This window comes from Amphibalanus amphitrite, unplaced genomic scaffold (assembly GCF_019059575.1).
Source record: "Amphibalanus amphitrite isolate SeventyFive unplaced genomic scaffold, NRLGWU_Aamphi_draft 000371F_arrow, whole genome shotgun sequence".
Classification (NCBI taxonomy): domain Eukaryota; kingdom Metazoa; phylum Arthropoda; class Thecostraca; order Balanomorpha; family Balanidae; genus Amphibalanus; species Amphibalanus amphitrite.
This window is the reverse complement of record NW_024881865.1, coordinates 66,125-86,899: the sequence shown is the minus strand read 5'-3', so window position 1 is coordinate 86,899 and position 20,775 is coordinate 66,125. Positions and strand designations below refer to the sequence as shown.

At 49.9% G+C, this 20,775-nt stretch overlaps 1 protein-coding gene across 2 annotated transcripts; it reads right to left on the bottom strand.

Annotated features, from left to right (window-relative positions):
* Nucleotides 1–1,147: 1,147 nt before the first annotated feature.
* Nucleotides 1,148–16,925, bottom strand: LOC122389770. 2 transcript variants are annotated; one of them, XM_043382119.1, is made up of 6 exons: nucleotides 16,506–16,925; nucleotides 12,980–13,050; nucleotides 5,009–5,083; nucleotides 4,568–4,756; nucleotides 3,491–4,320; nucleotides 1,148–3,106 (listed from the first exon to the last, which is right to left on the bottom strand). In XM_043382119.1, the coding sequence occupies exons 2-6, from the start codon at nucleotides 13,047–13,049 to the stop codon at nucleotides 1,898–1,900; spliced, it is 2,373 nt and encodes a 790-aa protein (XP_043238054.1). In that variant the 5' UTR covers nucleotide 13,050; nucleotides 16,506–16,925; the 3' UTR covers nucleotides 1,148–1,897. The 2 variants fall into 2 exon arrangements, with proteins under 2 accessions (XP_043238054.1, XP_043238055.1); XM_043382120.1 differs by having other exon boundaries at nucleotides 5,009–5,080.
* Nucleotides 16,926–20,775: the final 3,850 nt, after the last annotated feature.

Genomic DNA, 20,775 nt, shown 5'->3' with positions numbered 1-20,775 from the left:
AAAGAAGGTAAAATTCGACCATCAAGGGTTCTTTGGTATGTTACGTTGTACCTACCATATGTTCTACTAGCTTTTACCACTAGACTAGTGGTAAAATGACATCTTATACCAAGTCGAAAATATTTTTTACTAAGACCGAAGGCAAATTTCTTTTGAATAATATTTCATGTGAGTATTTAGCTATTTTTGGCTTTTTGGAAAACTATCCAAAATTTATTTTGGAGTATTGAGAAGAAAAATATATTTGTTGATACACATCTAGAAGTGAAAGCTAGACTCCTTACGAATATCCTAGCTTACTATAAGTTAAACAGACTCCCACCAGGGGGCTCCCACGTCGCGTGAGTGGTGCCCAAGAGGTGGTGCCGTTGACCCCAGCTCTCCGGTTAGGTGTTTTGCGTGGATTACGCCTTGTTATCCTCGGTCAGTCTCGGCGGAGGTCGGATTGGCATTCCTAGACCTGTACTGAGCCTGGAGATTGGTTTATGATAGTTAGGCAGCATGCGTTCCCAGTTTGCGGACACCATGCAGTACCTCATCACTGTCCCTGCAGGTGTCGCCCCTAGAAAAGTAACAGACAACAATCGTCTTCCTGTCCCAATGTTATGTCTTGCCATTAACCCAGCTGACCGACGCCAGATGCCCAACTCCACTCTCCAAACCAGGAATCTGAGCTCTCCCCGTCATGTCTCAAGAACCTACATCTCGTATCACGCCCACCGGTATACGATAGGACCTCACTCTCCGACGAGGTACGGTGGTACGGGCCTATGCCCTATATACTCTGGTACTGACCCACACCCCCTCCCGGAGTTCGCATAAGGTATCGAGACCGACTACCGACTTCATTATCCGACCGGAATAATCGTCACCTCATTTAAGTTTTCTAGACTGACTAGCGCCTGACCCGTGGTCTGTACCACCCTCCAGCTAACCTGTCTTCCCAGTTCATGCGGGAGTTCGTGCTTTGCCACGCCATTATGACACCGGATGAAACGTTACCACGCAACATCAGGCCAAGGCGGACGCTGTCTTCACTATGGCGTGCCGCAGCGCCAAAGACCACGCATATCGCCTCTGCACATCGTGGCAAGGGGCGCTGCTCTCGAACTAAGCACTGAAGTCACCTCATGAAGTAAAAAGCAAAGTATTGTGGAGTTTGTATTTTCATCGACATACCACACTAGCTACTACACTTCATTGGTTTCAATTCACCCCTCTCGATGCAGGGTGTTGCGGCAGGGATCGGTACCCCGCGCGGGTCTGTCACACCGTCATAAGGCAAACGGTAGGTACTCTCGAGCCAGATACTACCGGGAACGTAACACAAGGATATAATGCAACCACCAATGGGTCACAGACGTAAAATATTATCCAGGTATATCGACTTTTGACACGTTTCTGACGATCAATCCTACGCATATGCATTACATCATTCTGAAAAAATGGGGACTTAAAACAAGGCACTATTTGTTGGCAGCATAGAACTACATTTAAAACACAAAATATGCATTCTGACCTTCAGTCATGCGGCAATATCACATATACAGCGCAGTGTGTCATCTGTTCATCCAGTCACTCGGATCATTGTCGGCTGACCCGACGCTGTCAATGCGACCATCGGCAAGTCGCTAGGACCGCAGCGATAACCGCTACCTTATCCCACAGTTCTATCCATATCGGCAGAATGACTGACTCACTGAGGCATAACCTACTGTCCAGTGTATGTCCCACGTCACTTGCACTTGTCAGTCATTATGTCACCGAGTGACGCTGTCATATGCATTTGTCACGGTTCATTTGCATCCCCCCCACAGGAGACGCGGCAGGCACAAGGGCCACCAGGAGTTCAATGATTGGTCCGCCTGTGCGTCGGACAGACCATCTTTCCGACCATCTAGCCGAGCGGCGACGTCGGGTGCACCTTCATCGTGCTGGTGACGTAGGAGGTCAGCACGGTGGGGAACACGGTCGTGGACGTGATGTAGGCCGTGGAGGGCGTGGCACGGAAGGTCACCACCACCGCCTGTGAGTGGATTCTGGTGGTGATGGTGCTGTAGGTCACTGGTGACGAGGTGACGATCGTCTGAGGGGTGGCCGGTAGCGCGCCGTGTGGAGCCTGGAGACCTGGGAAGATCGGACCCAGCAGCTGCAGGTAGGCCAGCTGCTGCGGCGTCAGCTGGGACAGCTGTGCGAGAGCTCCTAGCTGTCCCAGCTGTCCCAGGGCGCCCAGCATACCCAATTGCGGTGGGAGGGCCGGGGTGGGTGCCGGAGGAGCCGCAGCCTGCTGCTGCAGCTTGAACTCCTCCGGATTCATCTCGCTCTCATGCCGGTCGACATCGAACAGCCCGATAGCTGCCAGGTCATCGGGCGGCGGGACTCGCACCACAGGCACACCCAGCTCGTCCACTTGATTCTCCGAACCCTGCGCCAGCAGCGGCCTCTCGCGGTGCAGCAGGCCCGGCGGCGCCGTCTGGAACACCTCCATGGGCGGCATGGTCTTCAGCGCCGTCACCAGCCTCGTCACCTGGTAGGACTGGGTCAGAGTGAAGGCGCGCGTGCTGTCACCGATCACCAGTGGGATCACTGACGACTTGAGCAGCAGCTGCGTCGTGCGGTAGGTCTCCGTCATGGTCTTCAGCGGCAGGCTGGGTGAGCTCGGGTCCAGCTGAACGGCCGGCAGCATTACCACCTTGTCCAGCCCGCTGCCACTGCTGGGGGTCAGACCTGCCGCCCCGAACAGACCCAGGGTCGCTCCGGCAGGGAGTGCAGTTGAGGAGACCGGTGGCGCCCTCTGGGTGGCCGTCGGACTGACTCGAACGGTACGAGTCTCTGTGCTCGTCACCCAACGACTGGTGGTGAACCTGCCCAGCGTGTTATGATGCAGCGCCCGCATCGTGCTCAGCTCGTAGTGGAAATCGGTGGCGTCTGTCGGACGGTAGGTGTTGACGGCGACCACCTCCGGCTGTGGGTCTCCTAGCTCCTGATCCGGCTCCTGAAGGAGTTCAGGACTTTCCTCCTGCGTCAGCTCCTCCTCCTCTGCGAGGGACTCCTGACGCTGTTTCAGCAGGCGCTGCTTCAGACGGTCGGCGGCAGATAGACGACGCTGGAGGACACAGGGAAGGCAAGTTAATGGTCATGTGGTTATGAAAACACGTCGGTTGGGTTTTTCATGCATGATCCATGCCGAACGAGCGCACGCTAACCCAAGCAAATCTCCCTGCGATAACGATGTAGTTTCTTGATTCGTGATCTTAGTTTCGTGATTCGTGATCTTAAGTTATTTTACGAGTACATCTATGTATTTCATAGTATCCGCAGCAATAGCCGCACTGCCATAAACATTGAACATTTCATCTGCAATCAATTAATTAGAAGCTGTCCGTTGCTCGTATTTCAGTCGTTTAAAAGTATAGACAGCCCGATAAAAATACCGCTAAAATTTTGATCCATTCATTAACCGGCGTTTCCTATGTCTCTCGTCACCTACCTCGCTCTTGCTGCGGCTCGGTGACCTGCGCGCCGACAGTAGCAGTTCGGGCCGGCCGGGCCGGGCTGCACGCGCCCTCTGTTCGGGTACCAGCGTGAAGGGCCTCCGCTGACCGGCTGCCGACGCGCGGGACGGACGGGACGCCAGCGCCGCCTGCAGACGCGCCTTGAGCCGCTCCTGGAGCGACTGTACCGGCGGCCGGCTGTCCGGCTCACCGGCGGGCTCCTCTGGCTCCGAGGAGGCGAACAGCTGCTCGATGGGGAGCACCTCCGGCTCCGCAGCCGGCGCCGGCAGCTGCGGAAACTCGGTCACCGTGCCCTGGATCACGGAGGAGACGTGGGTGACACCCTCCTCGGTCGGTAGCTCCGTGGGCTCGGGGTCAGAGAACTCCTCCCCGGCCTGGACGGTCCTCAGAGCAGCAACTGTACGCTCAGAGACGGTAGGAGTATCGAGCTCCGGGGTCGGTGTCGGCTCCGGCACCACGCTGGCCGGGGCGGCGGACAGGAACTGACGCTCCAGGGGAGGTGTGGGGAGCAGTGCCGCTGCCGAGCGAGCAATCTGCAGACCGCGCCGCTGAGGCAGCACGAACGGACGACGGTCCTTCGGTGTGCGCTCCCGCAGTTTGGCCCAGAGCAGGTTCTTTCCCTTGCGTCTGCCGATCACTGGCGGCTCGGTGGTGTCGGGTTCAGAGGATGGTGATGGCTCTGTAGTGGTGAAGCGTAGACGGCGCTCGGGTAGCGGCTCAGAGGCGGTGGAGGCGATCGCCGGTACGGTACGTGATGGAGAGGGCGCCACTGACGCCGGCGAGGGCTCGGCCGACTGCGCTCCGGCTGAGGAGCAGACGGGATAATCAAAGTCGACATGAAAATCCCATACTTCTTAAATAGCTTTTTATCGAGCGTTCCACGCAAAACCGTGGTTGACAAGTGAAATGCCAACCAGAAAAACCATAAACATTTGAGCGGGCAGTGTGGGCCTATGTCTGATGAAGAGAACAATGAGAACGAACAAGCAGAGGTGTATAACGCAGAAACATTGGCGAAATACTCCGACCCCTCTGGACCTCACGTCACGTACCTGGCGTCCCGGCGCCGGGCGTGAACACCATGACGGTGTTGCCGACCGTGGTGACGAAGTTGAGGAAGCCGTAGATGGTCTTTGTGGAGAGCTTGACGCCGGACTGCGCCGGCTCGTCGGCAGCCGAGCCGAGCAGCTGCGGCGGCTCTGAGGAGACGGTGAGCTGCTTCCTCTCCAGTACCGGAGTCGCTGTGGAGGCAGGACGGGTCAGACGGCGAAAAGATACCGCCGCATGGTGAAAGAACCACTCAAGGAACCACTTCTCAACCCGGAACATCAAGACGAGACAGGCTGTGAACTGAGCCATCCAGCGTGTTTCAAACAATTGCCTGGTAATACTTTGCTCAGATTACATGCATAAAAATCACCATTCATTCATAGTCGATTGGACATTGCATTGGAGAAGCGCGGCATTGGGACTTTTTTTTGCAAACAACTCACCGCTCACTGCATCTTGGTGTTTCGGTTGTACGACAAAAGTATTTAGCTTCCTCACTGGTTTCGACTCCGGAGCTTCTGGCGGCAGAAAAAAAAAACATTTTGCAATTTGCATGATACGCGTAAGAGTCTCTTAGTGCCGTTTAACCGACTGTCAGACTATGTTCGATGGTATGTATGTGACAAAGCCATTTGCTGCGTGTAATGTGTATGTAATGTGCATGTTAAACTATCTATCGGCGGACAAGGTAGGTTCGTATGAAGGATGGGAACGCAACGAAGCGATCACGGTACGCATACGATATAAGATAGACTCAAGATCATAAAACAGAGGAATGTCCAAAATGATTTTCCAATTGAGGTTCGAGTAGGTCAAGGTGGCCTGTATAATTGTTTTCCGCATTGGAATGACCTATCAGTTTGAGACGGAACGTTCATAAAACGGGCGGGTTTTGATTGAGTTGCATATTGGCCGAGCAAATTGGCTGACCTAACAGCGTTATGTGGTGTGTGCTAACCGCTGGAACTGGGAATAATCCTGCAGGCCTGTAGACTTAGCCGGTCTGCGAGTAATCATGCAAAGTCAGCGGCTGGATTTAATATAGAGTGGCAGGCTTACCGGCTGAGGTTTAATGACAAGATAATCATGATTCCATTATGGGACTAGGATTGAGATACAGATAACGCGGCATGAGCTGAGAAGCTCGGGTGGCTCCGAATTCAGCAGAGGTTGCTCGAAACTGACATTTCTGGAGAAGTGCTACATCACTGCCGCCCCTCCCAGAGCTTACATCAACTGAGGGCCCGCCGGACCGGCACAAAAGCGGTCGGAATCCCACTCGGCCGCGCTTAATTATCACGCAGTGCAGGTAATCGATTCCAGACGGGTTCAGCTGCCCTTGAACCTGAGCGTACTCATTTTCGCATTGCCGCCGAGGAAATCCTGATTCACCGAGCGGCTGGGAGCTGTTCCCATGCCTGCCAGTGTGGCGCGGGAGAGGGCACCGCCAGTGAATTATGCCTCCGACAACGGGAGAAAGTTCCATATGCAGCACTCCAGTTCAAATTACGGCGTCGGCAATTAGTGGAAGTTGGGTGAGCCATTTTCATGACCCCAATCTGGCGTAGGGAGCAGAAGTGACCCGACGTCGCGACCTCTCTTTATCGCCAGAGATAATAAGCATGTCAGTCCTTTGTGAGAGCAGCGAGAAAACGCACCGCTCCTTATAAGGCCTAATGTGAACAAAGCCCACACATCCGGGGCCACCTGAGACGCAGTTATCCCTTTTAGGGCCAGCCTTGTCATTTACTGCCTCAACTGCACACACGCATCTGCCAGGGAGCGTACACGCACCCCGTGGTTGTAACCGGTCCCAGCCGGTTCGTATTACCATTGTGTGCGCCGTTGCAGTCTAATAAAAGATGCGGTTACTGTCTTGTGCGTAATTGCAGTCCCCTTGCTGGGTGCTACTGTTATGTGTACCATTGCAGTCGCCACGATTCGGTGCTAGCCTTTTGTGATCTGCTGCAGTCCCCAGGATGCGGCGATGGCTTCGTGAGTGACCGCGGTACCTCAGTGGACGCGCTAGTTATATGCAGAGTGGCGGCCACAAAGTTTATGCATTTTGCACAGATGTTGAAATTTGTAGCCCGTTTCGCAATGATCTGGCGTATGCTACACCTGTGCAGTCCTCCGAAAGAAGCATAGTGTGATCGAAACCAGTCTTAAGGCGAAGCATTATTCTAAGACATTCCTTGCCCTGTAATGGTTGTTTGCTTTGCAGCAATCTACAAACCGGTCCGATAATATACTCGCCGCCGCAACAGATTTCCGTGATACCGAGCCTCCCACGCACAATGCATTTCCGCAATCCAACCCCACCGCATTGCTACTCGATATCGAGCGGTTGTAGACGGCCTTTAAATATCAATAGCTATAAACTTAAATGTAAAATGCATACATGTTTAACTGACATGTTCCAAACAGTGCTGCTGTGCGTGTGAATGCTCAAAAACCTGCAATATGAGCTCTAAATAAATGACATACAAAATGCAGGGTAAAACAAAATTTTGCATAAAACAAATATGTTGCCATCAAAACCAGGCCATGGATGAGATAATAATGGATTGGTGTCTTCGCAGTTTTTGGCGACATTGAGCTCAGGCCTGCCATCTAGCGGGAGAATTGTCGTAAGTTAGGAGCAAGCCGAGTGAACGCCGCTGATTAGCATTGTGACACACGGGAGTGTGGTGTAGTAGCAGGCTTGTTGTGCAATTTTTTCAAAAGGTTATGTCTTCATATGTCAGTAAAAGTGAAGACATTAATAGATTTATGTGCAGGGTCAGTAATAAGATAAGCAGTTCCATGTTATTTCCTCATTAAATCGTGAAACAGGGAGTTATTGGAGACTTCGCCAGCACGTGTCGTTTTCGCTATTTTTCACATGAGTCTTTACTTGGCCTAAATCGAACAAATTGTCCGATCAAAGAACAAAACGAACGTAAGTAGGTACCTACTATCTATAAGTCTAATGAAAAAGTTAAACGGAATTGCTAACGTCATTACCGCTCAATGTCATTCAAGACGCTCTATGAAAAGGACCCAACCAGCGCTGCGTAGTCGATGAAATTTCAGTGACAATTTGGCTCCAACTCCGATTCCGGTATTCAAATATCGACTCCGACTCATCCGGGCAGAACTGTCGAGTGTCGATTCACACAGACTCCGACTCTGACTCCGACTCTGCAGCCCTGGTAAGTCTGTGGAGTCGATGACTTTTCGGTGACGTTCGACTCATACTCCGACTGGCGACTATAGCTTTTAAAAATCAACCGACTCCAAGACGGAACAGAACCGCTGGCTCTGACTACAACTCCGCAGCCGTGGCCCAAGATAGCCGCCTTAACCCGCGCCCCGCTGGGGGGGGGGCAGAATCTGCCCCCCCCTCCCGTTTTTCGCCAATAACTTCTAAACGCGTTACGCCAGCGACGTCAAACTTTCAGTACCTTATCATACATCAATTTGACACGTTCCCTGAAAATTTGAGCGAAATCCGTCGGAAATTTTTTGAGAAATTGACGTTTTAGTGACGGCATGTTCGCCATTTTCGCCTCAAAAACGGCAAAATTTCAAACGCCGCTAACATCTTCATTTTTAAAGGAATCAAGACGTAACAAAAAAGGTTATACGTGATTCTACTTTGTCTATCAAATGGCTATCTCGGTTTTTTGAAAATTTTGGATTTTGGCCAAAATTTTTCCAAAAAACTGACTTTTTTGGGAAAATATTTATAAAATCCAAAATTTTGAGTTTATCGAAAAAACCGGAATATATGTCAAAGAAGTGGTCTATGTGCACCCACATACCAATTTTTAGAAGAATCGGTTCAAAAATGTGGGAGTTATTCAAAATTTTATGACGTCACGACACACAAAAATTTTGAAAAATGATTTTTTTGGAAGTTCTAGACCTCGTACGGAAACAAAAATAGCACCATTCGATTCGCCGTGAAAAACTGCATCGGATAGACACCTTTTTAGGCCTTAACAACCAACTTCAAAATTTGACCTCACTTGACCTGACCTTGACCTGACCTCGACCTGAAATTCATCCAGAGGTGGTCCATATCACTTATTGAGTGTGCCTATTGAATTCCATGAGTAAAATGACCCATAAAACATGTGTCGCACATGCCCTTTTCTATATTTTGTTTTTGGTGACCTGACCTGACCTGACCTGACCTTGACCTTGACCTTTGAATGACATTGTGTGCAACGAATATTGTCTTGGTAGTCTAAGAACACGTTTTGGGCAATCAGTCTCAGTCCATTCTTCGGCAACTACGGTGCAAGGCCGATACTGTACAAACTTGCATTTTGTACCCTTGACCTGACCTTGACCTGACCTCTGACCTACTTAAGCAAAAAAAATTGAGCTCTTAAGATCCGCCTTGTTGAGAGCTTTCGATTGCCGTTTTCCCCGTCTTTCTACGACCATCGGTTCGGAAGTTAGACAGGGGGGGCAGAATCTGCCCCCCCCCCCCCCCAGCAGGGCGCGTATGGCTGAATAGCCCAGCGGGGCGCGGGTTAAACAATTTTAATGTGTGATCTTCTTCGTACATTGTTTTGTCATTTTAAACAAGGAATGGAAAAGGGAGACGAAGCCTTCACAAACAGGGATCACCTGTTGCAGATCAATCAGTTGCTGGAACAGAAAGGCATAAACACCACGCATCTCGTTTCATCCTTTTCCTAATGACTCTGCACCAATGTAAGCACTGATCAATGCAGTGCGAGCATCGATGTGACATTTGTGTACCAAGTTTGAGTGTTATCCGCCCAGCCGTTCTTGAGATATGGAAGCGGCACCCCGCACGTGCGCACGTGCAGTAGCACCCCCATAGTGACACATGGAAATGCATTGGCCACTGGATGACTAACTATTGACGAAGTTTTACTGTCATGGGCCCAGTCATTGCGGAGTTACTTTATGTGGAACAATTTCGACACCCCTAAGTTGGCACGTGGCACGTGCTGTAACATTAACTAAGATGAAGAAAATCGGGCGAAATTCGGAGAAGAAGGAATAAGCCTACCAAATATGCATGACATATTGTCAAACTGCTGTACCATTGTGAGTAAATGACCATATAAAAGGTCGTACAAGCCGATGGGACTGGGCGTTTCAATACACACCGTCTTACGCATTTTATTTTCGTTATTACCTAAAAGCTGCTTGACGTTTTTGGCTTTCAAGCATTTAATACATTTTTTGTCGTCTCAGGTCCAGTAAGATTACCCCCAACTCGTGGGAATATGCAATTCAAGCCAACTAACACACCACACCCACGTGTGTCATAATGCTGAGAGATGGCGTTCACTCGGCTTGCTCCTAACTTACGATAATTTTCTCGCTAGATGGCAGGCCTGATCCCAATGTCGCGGATCCCAATGTTAATTTCCACGAGACACCAATCCAGTGTTATATCATCCATGACCAGGCTCAGTTGGTTTCAATTAGAACCCATTTCGATATAGGGATCGTGACGTCACTGCAATAGGTGCAGTATCGCATGTTGGTTTCTGTCTGAGGTTCCGTGGGGCAAATTAGTGTGGGTATACTTTGATGGTCATATCAATCACAATTAACTTATGCATCCGACGATACTGTAGGAATGCCTTCCTTATGCTAAATGTTAATTTCCGGTCCAATAAAGCAGACATTCATTCAGTGCTTTAAAATACCTAGCAAAATGCTTTGTCAGATAACAAACTACCAGTCTCTTGCAAGGCAAACATTACTCGTGCCAAACGATCAGTTGTCATCCGATTGCGCAATACCAATCCACTGATATAATCCGATGGTGCAATGTGCAAGCGTGACGTTCCGCACATATAGCCACGCTCCTTTACGCTGACTGATTTTTACGGCCATCGGTTCCTGCACTTCCGCCAGCTCGGGGCAATCCAGCCGGGTGCGTTTGGACGCCGAAACGCCCACAATGGGTTGGGTACGACCGTGGCCCTTCACACTTTACCCAGGCGGATGTGCGAGATCCTGACCGTCTAAAAATCGGAAACAGCATCTCATAAACAGAGGTTGCATGAGAGAATAGCCGCGAGCGGCAGTGACCTTTCCTGCCGGGACTCTCGTAAATACCAATCAAAGGCGGAGGATGTCAGGGCGACGGTAAAATAACTGACATGCTCGCTGGCCGGACCATGGTCTCGGTGATCCGTGACCACCCTGCGACCTCTCGCAGAGGTCACTGGTGTCCGCGCGCCGCCAGTGCCGCTCTGAGGCTCTGCCGACACGCAAACAGAACTGCGAAGCTCGGCAGCGCGCACACAAACACATTCCGTGCGCCCGAGTCCTGGCCCACAGACTCGCTCTGTTTACGGGGCTGGCATAGTGCACACCACATAATCCAAGTGTTTGCCCGGGCGGGAGGCACCATTGTGGAAAAACATCTCACTTTATTCCAGGCACACTCAGCAGGCATAGCGGCAATCACTTGCAAAACGCGGATAGACGGGGATAGCACGAGATTCCTCGGGAATGAAAATGACGGGAGCACTCGACCGTCGCTGATATTTCCATTTTCAGTAGATCCGTCCGTTGAACTTACCAGGCAGAGTTTGCAGAAAAACAAAAAGTATGCATCACATCGCTTCGTGACAGTGTTTTTGTTTGGCCCTCTCTCAGATACGAATCTTCGCTTTGAATTCCCGACTTCCTTTGCATTGAATGACGCATTTTGAATGAAGTATTTACATATCATTGCCTTTTGTCAACAGTTTAAATCGCTATTAGCGTGGCCTGGTCCCAGCAAAGAGCTCTCTTTGACATGAATACGCACTAGTCACTAGGACGATGTCTGATTTTAAAAGGACATAAATGTAGTCTTTGTTTCAACACAGAAAGGGGTGCACCTGAGACAACACTTAAACACTCCCACTGAAAACAGGTTAATCATCGCCACCATCCTAAAGCTCTGATGTCATCAGAATGTAATGAAAATGCCCGCGACATCATTCAGACACTTTACCGTTTTACTTCACCCAGAGGTGCCCCGCCCAAGCCAGGGGTTATTTCCTCAAGTCCATCGAACCCAGCTCGTCTGTCTCCGCCAGTTGCGACCGGTCATTGTTCGCCCAGCTCCGGGACATTCCTACAGGCCACAGTCATTCTTGGAGCACCCGAGGTCCCGTCGTGCCTAGCGGATATACCAGCCGCACGACCCGCGCCTGTCCCAGGGATCAACAGGGCATGAGGCTCCATCAGTGTCGCCTGCGCCAAACAACCGAGCGCGATCCGCTCTATAAAGTGTTTTACAGATGTCGTGTCACGCTTCCTCGGCAGGTATCCCGACTATCGCATCGATGAGAGATTACTCAGAAAATCCGTCGGGGAAGGATGATGATGGCCTGTTGTCGGCACGGGCGACGATTAGGGTGTTAGCGAGACAGGCACTGCGGGCCAACAATGCATCAACACCATCCGGTGGCATGCTTGACCTCTCGCGGCGCCCCTGACAGACGGCGAACTCGGGGAAGGGCCGCCGCTGCAGCTGTGTGGATGGTATGCGGCAAATCTGACGAGGCACGCCGCTTCGGCCAGCGCAATACGTCCAATGCTCCTGAGGGGAGACTTCTACGATAGATCGCGCAGAGACACAGCATGATAGATGCCAGTATGAAGACAAGATATCGATCTGCGGTGCCCGCTTGATCTTCAAAAGCGCGCTGTGTTCAAGCAGGCTGGTTGACAGGACATGCACGTATGCTCGTGAGAAGACGGCTAGGTTGATAACGTATTCATGCACATCCTTTCGTGAGAAGAGGGACAAGCTGGTACGTCCCGGCACGTCCTGTCTCGGCCAGCCGCCGCACTGTGGCCAATTTCCGCGGTGGGACGGACGGCTGAATGGAAACCGAACACCGCCGGCTCTCGGGTGATGTAACAGCACCACGTGAGCGGGGAGCCGCCGGGTGTGTCACGGGGAACGGGAACTGACCGGTCCGTGACTGCAGCGGGCGGGGCGACATCGCGCTCCGGCGACAGGTTACCGCATTAACCGGTGACGCATGGACAAATCTCATTGTCAATGTCAGTGGATCTCCTGCATTGCTGAGGTACCCTTTGTCTGCAAACTATGCTGATCTTACAGATATATCCTTTGTCTTATATAAAATAGCGTGATAATTTTTTGCATTCACATGATAAGCATGAATTGTTGAATAATGGAAATTCAGAACTTCAACAAAGAACAATATCGATGAAATATGCATAGCATTGAAGAAAAACCACACATTTCAGGACTAACAAAGGGGAAAGCAAACATTGAGAAGATCGTAAGCCAGCATTACCACGGTCATCAGATTCTTTCCGTCAGTGAAAGGCGTCCGTTTAGACTGCACCTGTTACCACCTGGGCCGGAGTTTGTCTGACAGCCTGACGGCCACCAAACTCACCTAATTTCTCCCCGGAGACGCAGACAGCCAGCGCCACCATCAGCGCTGGCAGCACCAGCATTCTCCTCATCCTGAAACACAAACAGAGAACCGCTACCGGAAGGAAAACAACACTGCAGGGAGGCGGGCACCGTTCTAATGCCGCGTGCGGCCCACACATCAACAGGAATAAATCCCTCCAAAATAATTGCAGGGTTTAAAATTAAAGCCCAGCTACCACACGCCAGAACTATCGACGAGGCAAGGCAAAGCACTACCATTTAAACTCAACGAGAGTAATTCGATGTTATCTATGTAATGAACGACCATTTCCGAAATCCTTTGCGTAACACTGTCTTCCGTGAAGCTCTGTGAAAGAGACTTTAGCTGACTTCACCGACCGGTCAGATGACCCACGATAACCGAGACCTGGGTCATTCCATACGACACTCTGGGCCTGCCTTGCGCCTCTCGACAATAGCGGTGAGAGTCACGATCCTGGCTCATATTACGGCCCGTATTACGGTCCGTATTACGGCCGATCGCCGCCGTCTGGGCGCTGCGTGCGTCTTCGGCCGCCTCCACTTTCGATTTCGCCGGGGTGGAGGAGGAGAGGGCGGTATCACGGTGAGCGTCTGCTGCTGAGAGGGCCGGAGAGGCACGCCCGGGGGATAATGACGCGGACCCACACTCACGGATCCTGCAGCTGGCGGGGGAAGGTACGAGGAGCTTCTTCACTTCCTGGTAACACCCAGTCACTGCATATGGTGCGTGGAACTGCGTCGAGATTCCCCGTCATCTCCCACGCAGATATTGATTTCCTTCCACACCCTTTATCTGAACGTTTAGGCTAGGTTCGATCTCTTCCTGCAACGCCCGATCACTCAGCACTTTGGTCCCCTTATTCAACCCCCCCCCCCCCCAGCAACCAATCCCCTAGGTATCTGTAAAGCGAACAAGAGTCGGGAAACGCTGCGAACCTCTTCACCAATCTCTCTCTCGAATCCCGACCGCAAGACGTTTCTGCTGGACTGCTCTCCACACGCGTCTATCAGCTGTCCGAAATCGCCCGGGTTGCGTAAGCGGAGACTGCGACGCAGCCATCGAAAACTATCACCGGCGGCTGCAATCTCACGTGCCCGTTCCGTGCCCCGTTCCCGTTCCGTGTCGCAGCGGGTGATGGGACCACTCTGCCTCCGTTGGTGGCCCGATGGCGACACATGTCATACACAGTGCACGACATCCGCGCGCTCTCCGCAGGCCGGGTCATGCGTCGGACAGATTAGCTCTCGCCACACACAGCTGACGGGTGATTAGGCGACGACTTGGGACACGAGAACGTTTCGAGATGTGACCTGACTGGAGGCAGGGCAACTCTCAGGACACACCGTCCAGTCCAGAGAGCGAGAGGGACCGATAGACAGCCGCCCGTCGCTTTCGCCGCGGTCGCGCCGCTTTTCGAGCCCCTCCGCGTCAGGTGGTGGCGGACAGACTGTGGAGCAGCTGATCGAGCAGAGGTGCTCTCGATGGGGCGTCACACGGTCGGTCGGTCGAAGTGAAAAGGCGTGACGAGAGCAGCCCGCGCGCGGATGGCAGCCAGATGACGGAACGATTGGCGGAGCTTTGTTGCAACAGTGGACGCTTGTCGGATGTTGGCTAAGCGATATTGTTCGCGATTTTGTGATGATAGACAGCAAAGTAAACAGAAAAGGATGTCTTTTACGATACGCTATTATATTTTTGTTCATTTTCAGCATAACTCTTGAAAAACCACCACTTCAGAATTGCCGGGGCTATTCTCCTATTTGTCGCAGAAACGAACAGTCGAATAAATGCTTACCGATCAACAGAACACTTGAAACGTCCAGCGCTGAATTTCGAGTAGAAAATCTATCCCTTTCCAGCCTGTTTTGCAGCTCAATTTCAGCAACGTTCTGCATATCTGCCTATCCGACACGTCCAACACTTGACTGGTTTCCCAGTAGTCCTCGCACCTTTTCTGCGGTGAACTGCAAATGGAATCATCATGCATGCACCCGTTACTTGTCACCTTCGCATCGTGGAGCAGCGGGGAAATTTCGCATACATATAGTGGTTACTTTAAAAACACTTGTGATTTGACAGGTAGTTTTAACCAAGCAAATGATAAATGGTAAAAATATATCAATTACATAACATTTCGATCACTTGTGATTGTGAATAGTATTTTCCTCGGAGCACTGGAAAAATAACGTCCAAAAGAAAAACATCAGAGTCCTCTTCAAAAATTGTCAAAACAAGCTGATGTCACACATTTTATAACGAAACTTTAGAATAGATCTTGAATGTTGGGAAAATAGAACTTGATTTTACATTACACTGATGCAGATATAATTGTTTTACGCTATGTTTCCCCGGTTTACTATATAAAATCTGTATTAACCACACCTCTTTACAACCATGCCTATCGCATTGGCATACCTATTAATTAGTAGGTACAATGAGAAATTCATGTGCCTACAAAAGAAAAAAAAACTGAGCCGATCCAAATGACTTCGAAAACTTGTATCGTTAGAACTATTGTTTTAAGAAGTGCAAAACGTTGTGCGTAAGCATTAAACAAATTTTAACTATGCAAGAAAGCATATACCTATTTGCTCACGGTATGGTATGCAGTTTCCTTCAAACGACTCATATTCTTTGACGACCATTATCAGCCCTCAGACCATCAAATGGATGCGGAAACGGGAAGAGTCCCGTGGGCCTAACCTAACCTTTAAACAATACTATCGGTGTCCGTTGTTCCCATCGCTGAACCACACCAAGGTGCTGGGATGCGTTCCGGCTCCCACAGTTACTGTGCGGTCGGCCACTGCTTCGGGCTAAAGGTAAACAAGAGAGAAAGTGAACCGTTTTCGCTCTCGGTGAGGAGGAACTCGGGTGGGATCCACTTCCGCTCGAGCCCCGGTGACCCGTTACCCGTCATTAGTCACCTCAGAGAGAGTCGCCAAAGTGTGATCGCACACTCTTAGGCAAAGTTCCGGCGTCAGATGACAGAGTCAAAGAGCCGCTCAAATATACAGCACGGTAGAGTATAAAACGCAGAGGCAGCTTCACGGTCTTACGCAAGGAACCAAGTGATTAATCAGACGATAATCGGTTCCAGACACTATTCTCGTCTTTCACCAGAGACGGTGATATAATATGTTACGTCACTTAGAATTATCCGACTGTGATGCAAGGATTCATCTCCGATATCAACACTAAATACTAAAAGATCACAAACGCATGGAAGGCAAAAATAAATGCTTAAAAATGAGACAAAACAACATGTTAGAAACCTCGGAGGCCCATAAATATGCATAACCACTGCCGTAAATAAAACCAAATGCGTAGGAAAAAAATGTTCTATCATTTGAAAATTGGAGACTAGCAGCCCAAAGTTTTTAAACATTTCGCTTCGATTCAAAAATTGCATTTTTCAACATCCTCTGTTCCGTACCGGGATAAGCCCCAAATATCAACACAAACATACCCTCAACAGCAGAGTGAGCTGCTTGGTTCTCACCTGTTTGCCGTTCGCTGTGTCGGCAGTGCAGATCGGACCTGGACCGGGCTGTTCCGGCTGCAGGGGCGGTGGGACCGGTACCCGGTGCAGAGGGGTGCTGTCAGAGAGGGCGCCGTCGGTCGGTCCTCGCTGCTGCGGCGCCGGAGACTCACTGGCGCGGCCGCGGGCGCCGGCAAGAAGTGAAACCGTGGCCTGGGCGGCGGCGGCTGCGGAGCTATGGCGGTACGACCCTGCACCCACCGCCGGCGGACACGTGGTCACACACATCGGCGGTCAAGACCACGGCTCCGAGCCATTATCCCAGGGCGAGCCGAGCTGACTGACCTTCGAGACTCCGCGCAACGCACGCACACACCCCATGTACCGGCACGCATCTGAGCGCATACGCCCACACACCTTCTGCAAAAGTTAATGGGTAATCAATTTGCGCGGAGCCCTGGTGAGGTGGCGTTTATACCGGTACGATATTGCGCCAGAGGGTCCGGTGATGAAGAGCAGAGCACAGGAATTTCTCCAACGTATGACTAATCTTACGCTGTTCACTTATGCAGCAGGTCAAATTGATCCAGTGGGTGCAGGAATGACATTGAACATTGAATACTTCATTAAAAAAAGCGGTGCAAAATGTAGGCACTAGGAACAGTCATTTATGTTCTTTTTGTTCTAGTTTAAGTTTTACTTTCATCTTCTCATATGCTCGTTAGTCGAAGGTGACCCTGCGACAGATTTGCATCAGAAGCGCATAATTCATACGCGGAGTAGGAGCGAAAAATGTGGAATATGCACAAGCCCGAGCCTGCGCATTGCATAAACAGCTTTTTAGATTTGGAAAAACGGCATGGCAAATAAGGGAACAAAAACAGTGAAGAGGATGTTGAGCGTCACATGCAAATAAACACTCGGCATAATCATACAGATCAGAAGAGTCTTCAAAATATTAGCTGACACTTGCAAAAACAAGGCTGCGTTCTCGCAGAGGTAGCGTGAAAGGCTCACTTAACAAATGGGGAGAGTTTCACAGTTTATTTCAAACCACGATGAAAGGCCGCATGATCGCATTAAGAGAATCGCCCTGTGTACGAGCAGATAGGGTACCATTCCATAAACTTAACCACTTCCTACTCGGATTGTCTTCTTGCTGTCAACCACGAGACATAACCAGACAATGTAAGAAGTTCACATCACTTATGCAGTTCCCACAAACATCTTCAACGGAAGTCCAGCAGGCACCGAAAGCGAGAGCGTTTCTCGCTAATCGTCTGTTGTGTGTACACCGAAATAGACCGTGAAGACATTGGAGGCCGAAAACAAGGAAGTCGTCAGGGCGACACAACAGAATCGGAAAGTGAACGCGCGCTTTATGCAAAGCGACTGTTGGTCTCTGTGAACCAGATTATGTAGGCATGCACTAGGCAATGGTATGAATAATCGGAAACACGGATAGTTTACCTGACAAGGAATGGCACAGATCAGAATGAACAAGGAATGAGCGGAATGAAGACAAAAGAGGAATCTTTTTATCTACAAATCAAGGTATTATCGGGAAGGCCGAACTTCGAGACAACTATGTTGAAAAACGTGAATAGTCTAGCTTTAGAGAACTACATTTTTTGTTCCGAGGCCAGTTTTACAAACAGAAAAATAGCCGCCTGCCGGATTTTTTTTTTTTTTGACTAAAGAATAAAGACCGCTTCACATACGGAGTAAACGGCAAAGCCCTACTCGCTTACGTGCCCATCGCGTTAACGCTCCGTATGTGAAGCGGTCTTTAGGCAAAAAATTCCGGCAACCGGCTATCTTTCTGTTGGTAAAACTGGCTTCTGCAGTGCAACTCACCCGTCTGTTGACATCTTTAAGCCTTTTCGTCGCAATAGCAGGTCATATACATATTCAGCGCCTTCATCAGATAGGTATATTTTGTGAGTCATCCACAGCTATGGTGAGTGGATGTAGCTTTTTGAACTGTTAATAATAAAGATCATGCAGGTAAAAAACGGTATTTTGGTCGTTTGATCACACTGGCTATTATTCGTTGCAACGGTCACACGCATGATGATGACAGCGACTAACGCAGACATTTCATTCCGCAGACTGTGACATAAGACAATGTCTAGAACTAGCCTCAGCACACCCAGTTCGTATCTCAATGCTATGAACACCATGATTCAGTCAGCACGAGCGTATAAACCAGCTCAGCCACGTCCGTCGCTCTGCGGTTTTGTACAATTGCCCGGCCTTTCTCACAGGCTATCACGCGAATGCGGACAGGCCTGCACGACTGGGGGCACGGCTAGAACACTTTTTGTTCAACGAAATATGGGGTATAGCTCAGGTTTGTCCTGTTTGTTCAATACTTTCACTATTGTGCTCGACAGAGTGAGTCACCTTTTGACTATTCGGTACCACAGCTACACACTTTTTATCCATTTTTACTTAATAAAATGGCTAACTCTGCAGCATTTTATTAAAAAAGATAACAGCCAACAACAGGTGCACGCAATTCATCTTTGCTGACATCGATGTCATCGTAATCTTCACCGCGTAAGAAGGTTCTGCGACACCTGAGCGAGCGTCATTTCAGCGAACGACATTTGAGCGAAGCCTTTTCAGCGATTATCAATTTAAGCGATTGACTCTTTCAGCGATTGTCAAGTCGGCGAATTCAATCACAGCGATTATCAACTTAAGCGAGGACCAGAATCAGCGAAACCAGATTGAGCGAATATGTGGAGGTCAATGGGGGACCAATTGAGCGAAGAGTTACAGCGAAACCGAACGCGACGGAAGTCAATCATTTGCTACTTTTCGGAAATTCTTGCCCCTTGGAATACCCGCTTGGTATGTGTCATGCTTCAAGCTGCGCGCGGCAAATTAAAAATTTGCTTTTAAGAATGGAAACCACAAAAATATCTGGCCTCATTCTGCAACCTTGATCTGGAAATGTGGAACGTGATAGGACGATGGAAGGAATGCCAAGGACCAATAATAAACTCGAGGGACGGCACAGGGGGATCTAGTCTATGTTTCAGGGACCTCACCCAAATATCTGGAAATTCGTACGTTGCTTGGGGCAAGAACAAATTGTACAACATGGGGAACTGATCCAAATTCAAGCGGGGGAATTTCGCGAAAAACAGCACAAGCAATATGAATCTCTGAACATACGTTTGGTCATCATTTTTGGCAAACAGCAGGGGCGGGGGGGGGGGGGTGAAATCGAACCGCTGGAATTTTTTAGAAATGTGGCATTAAATTTGGAGCTTAATGTCTGAACTTTGAACGTGACATTCCGCCATCCAGTTCCGGATAACCATGAAAGTTCCGGAAACATTCGTTGTACGTACGTTCGCAAAATAAAAAAAATAAAAAAATACACCGTTACGGGACGATGAAGTGTTTCGCTGAAATGACAGTCGCTCAAACTGTAGTCGACGAAAAAGATGTCGCTGAAACATAGCTTTTGCTTAAATTGGTAATCGCTATATTTGATAATCGCTCAATTTGATATTCGCTAAGCTGCCAGTCGCTGAAAATGGTTCGCTCAAATGACGTTCGCTCAAATGACACTCGCTAAAGTCGCTCGCACCGCGCGTAAGAAGCGTTAATGACATGTCCCTTGATTAAATGCCAATAAGAGCGATTTTATACGTTCAACAGAACTAGGACCGCCGGACAATTTTGCTTTAACTGACTAACAAAGATCCGGAAGCTTTGCCGATCGTTGACAAGTAATCTAACCCCCGAACTATGAATTGCTTTCTTGACAGCAGTCAAGGGAGTGTCCCTGCGGCTTTCCTAACGACGCCACTGTCCTGACAGCATCTGCGACGTCTGTCGGGTTCAAAGCCGGATCATTAGACAGCCGACCCGCCGGGGGACCTTCCTTTGACCCCTGGATGTCCATACGATTACATAGTCACCCAATCGACCCTCGAACCCGCCCTGACGCGGCGCGGATTATGCCCGCAAAGAATGCGCCTGAGAATGTGGTCTATTGTTTTCCTGATGGCTGTATCGATATTCTGCAGCCACACAAAGTGAATCTGACGTGTAATCGGTGCTAAATTGACAATAACAATAATTTTTGACATTTGTTATCTCGTATCGCTACAGCGTTTTTAATCGACGCGGCAGTGAGCCCCCCACGGAGGATTCGTTAGGTCAGCGATGGGAGCGCCGGTCAACTCATCTTCAGCGTCGGTCATCGCCTGCCGGACGCATGACGTCATCAATTGGTCATCAGACCCCCCTTGCCCCCCTCCCCCCGGTA